This window comes from Atta colombica, unplaced genomic scaffold (assembly GCF_001594045.1).
Source record: "Atta colombica isolate Treedump-2 unplaced genomic scaffold, Acol1.0 scaffold126, whole genome shotgun sequence".
NCBI lineage: Eukaryota > Metazoa > Arthropoda > Insecta > Hymenoptera > Formicidae > Atta > Atta colombica.
Window position 1 is genome coordinate 5,862,389 of NW_017259213.1, and position 3,438 is coordinate 5,865,826.

General features: G+C 25.1%; 1 protein-coding gene across 1 annotated transcript in view; it reads right to left on the minus strand.

Moving 5' to 3' along the window:
- Positions 1–266: 266 nt before the first annotated feature.
- LOC108694959 (fatty acyl-CoA reductase 1-like) overlaps positions 267–3,438 on the minus strand; it is a 28,548-nt gene continuing 25,376 nt past the window's right edge. The window contains exon 9 of the mRNA XM_018204652.1: positions 267–439. Within this exon, the coding sequence (XP_018060141.1) occupies positions 267–439 (173 nt within the window). The remainder of the gene's footprint in view (positions 440–3,438) is intronic.

Below are 3,438 nucleotides of genomic sequence, written 5' to 3' on the forward strand. Positions count from 1 at the left end.
ATATTTTAGAGGATTATTTTTTATTAATAAAAATTAAAATTTAATTAAATTTGATATAAAAACAGAAATAAGATGAAAAATTTTAAATTTACTCGAAGATCATTTTATTCTACGCCATAACTATCGCATACGGCATTTGTCAGAAACACAAATGATTATAGAGTGATTTGCGCAAATCACTTGCTTTAAAATATTATTTTGCGCAATGGTTTTATTCTTGCAAGGGAAAGGTGCATCGCATATTATGTGACGTCAATATATACCACTTACTCAGAATCGGGAGACCACACTAACAGTCTAATCGCATTTGCGGGATAATCAACGAAATGCCCGCAAACCTGTCCCATACGCACGCTGCGAAACTTGCAATTACCATACAATTTCCTTGCGAAACATTTATCTTCCACCTGTTGTTCTTGTGACGTAGGCAGATTCAGGTCTAGTCCGATTGAGAGGTTTACGTGCGTCACAGTCTAACTTCATTATTAGATAATTAAGTGCTTACGCGAGCAACGCGCGCAAAAGGTATATATTTAAAGAATTCTTTATATAACATTATTTTAAGAAGATTAATCTCATTTAAATTCAATAACAAAGCCTCTTAAATCTGTTACATTAGAATTTTATACAAAATTTCACATATATTTAACCTGTCATCTCACGTAAATTCTCAGTAAATTAATTTTATTAAAATGTATAATTTTAAAACATTTAATTTAAGACATTTAACTTAAAAACAATTTAAAATAAATTAATTTAAATTTTATCTAAAAATTTAAAAAATTTTATATTATTGAGGACAATACAAATAGACAACAGATAAATTATTAAGAATAGGTAAAAACTTATTTAAAACATATATTTTTTTCAATTATTTCTATATTATATAAAAAGAAATAATAATATTAATTATAATCGATTGTTTTTTGTGTACAAATTTGAAACATATAACAAAGTAAAAATGGCAATTAATAAATCTTTATTATAGTAAAATAGAATTGTGATTTTATAAAAAATAAAATTTTTTACAGATAGTTTTTATCAATAATATTTCTTCATGTGTTTATCTTTAATCTTTAAGTTACTCAACAACGATTGCGTAATATGCCAGTTTTATTTTTGTTCCAAACATTTACAATTCGTAGAAGACGCATGATACTGCTCTTTATCTATGCGCTTTTATTGTAGAATGTAGAACAAAATAATGCACATTTCAATCAAATATTGCAATATACAAAAATGTCGCGCGCATCTTCAATAAGGTATCTCATGTATTTTGAATTAATAAAATAGATAAAATATCAAGCAACAAAAATAAAAAGAAAGTTATATTGAAATGCAAAACTAAAATAAAGCTAATATGTTATGCAAAGGTAAACAATATAAATTATAAGATATTAATCTTAAAGCATTGGACATGACTAGTTAGTCATATTGATTTGCTACCTTACAAAAAGTTTTTTCTTTTTGATCATAAACGTTTTGACGAAAATATTAATTAAACACACAGTTGTACTAAAAAAAGATTGCTAAATTTTAATAAATATTTGTTTCAATAGTACTAACGAAATATTTACTAAATGTAAACATATATTTATTTGATAATTATAATTATTTTTTATTTTGAGTAAATTATATTTATTTATTGTAAACAAATATTTTGCTATTGAAACAAATATTTATTAAAATTTAGTAATTTTTTTTTAGTATAAATATAAATATAAATAAAGCCACAATAATATAAACTACGGAAACACCCATTTCTTGGTAATTATAAAAGTAATTACTTACTATTACGAAATATTATTACATCACGACATTCTGCTTTAACAAAATATACAAACTGAGCAATAAAATGATGCAATCGAATCAAATGGATAGTCTGCATGATTTTAATGTTATCTGTTGAATCTTCATCATGTAATTATTCATAAAGTGAGTCATATTGGGTACTAGACTGTAAAATCCAGTTATTTTGCTTGTGTTACAATAATTGTAATTTCCTATCTAATATATTAGAATATTTGATTTATCCACGCGCTTAATCAATCTTCTCCATTTATCTGCTAGTGAAAAGTAATTATTATTTTTCATGTTTTATGTTACTGGTTTATCATTTTAGAATCATTATATTTTTATTTGTCCTATAATTTTCATTTATTTAGAAATATAAATATATGTAAGAAATAATTATTTTTATAATCTTCAAATTTTATTGTCCGAATATCATATTCAATTTTGGATCATTTCTGGAAAATTTTATTAAGTAACAATACAAATTGACACACATTTTCTAAAGGCTAAAGTTTGTTGCTATTAATATAAGTGTTCAGTAAGCAAAATATTCTTCATGAAATGAATGCTATGAGACACATGAAAAAGGAAGGTGTTTACAGAAATCGTTTTGCATGATAATTTTCCTTTTTTTCTATTTTCATGTTATGTAATTCTCATCGTTGCCATAAAAGCCATTAATAATCGATTTGATGCAATTATAATCGGAAATTTTACGAATGTCATCTTACTTTTCTATAATCTGCCAACTATTTCCGTATTTATCCTTATCGTATTCTTTGGCGTGTACATAATATTTCACTGTCATGATACGAAATCGCTTAAGAAGGAAGTTTAATTCCTGTATCCGACGCCATCCATTTCATTCGAAGAGGCTATATCGTTGCGGTTGTGTATTCGAGATGCAGATCGGTACAATGTTAACGATAAGATTTAAATAAATGATTTCTACTCCGATTAATTTAAGTCGATTAATTTAAGCTACTAATTAATCAAGTACAATAATACTTGTACTGTATTAACATAAATAAAATTTATTTTTTCGTTTATTTGACGCGTACAAAAAAATTTTATACAATGAATTACTTACAGTTAAAAATTTTGCTATATTAAACAATTTTATCAATAAAAATAATTATAGATTATAAATTATAGATTATAAATAGTCGAAGTTTGATGTTGATTAGGTGTATTTTAACAATCATGATAGAAACTTTGTACATCGAATGGATTTGATGTCCTTATCATGTATTCCGCTGTCTTATCAAGAAATAAATCGATGTCGGTTACAATCAGTTCTAACAGTTGAAGTAGACTTAGGTGGCGTTTTTCTTTGAAGAATAAAACAGATTCTTGCGATTCTTGAAGCTACTATGACTTTTCAAAGCATGTAGACAAATTGAAATGTGACGGCAAGTTAAAACTGTTTTGAATATATGAACAATATTGCTTTTATATATAAACTAATAAATAAAAAAATTCTCAGAATAACTTGTAGTATATATTGAGAACTATGGCATGAATTACGCCGAAGACAGATTTTTTTTTTAAGTTAAATTAAATGTGCATACACTCGCGTGCACAAACAAAATTTCACCTTTTTTCTGAAGAAATTGATATTTAATTTATATAATATATTATAAT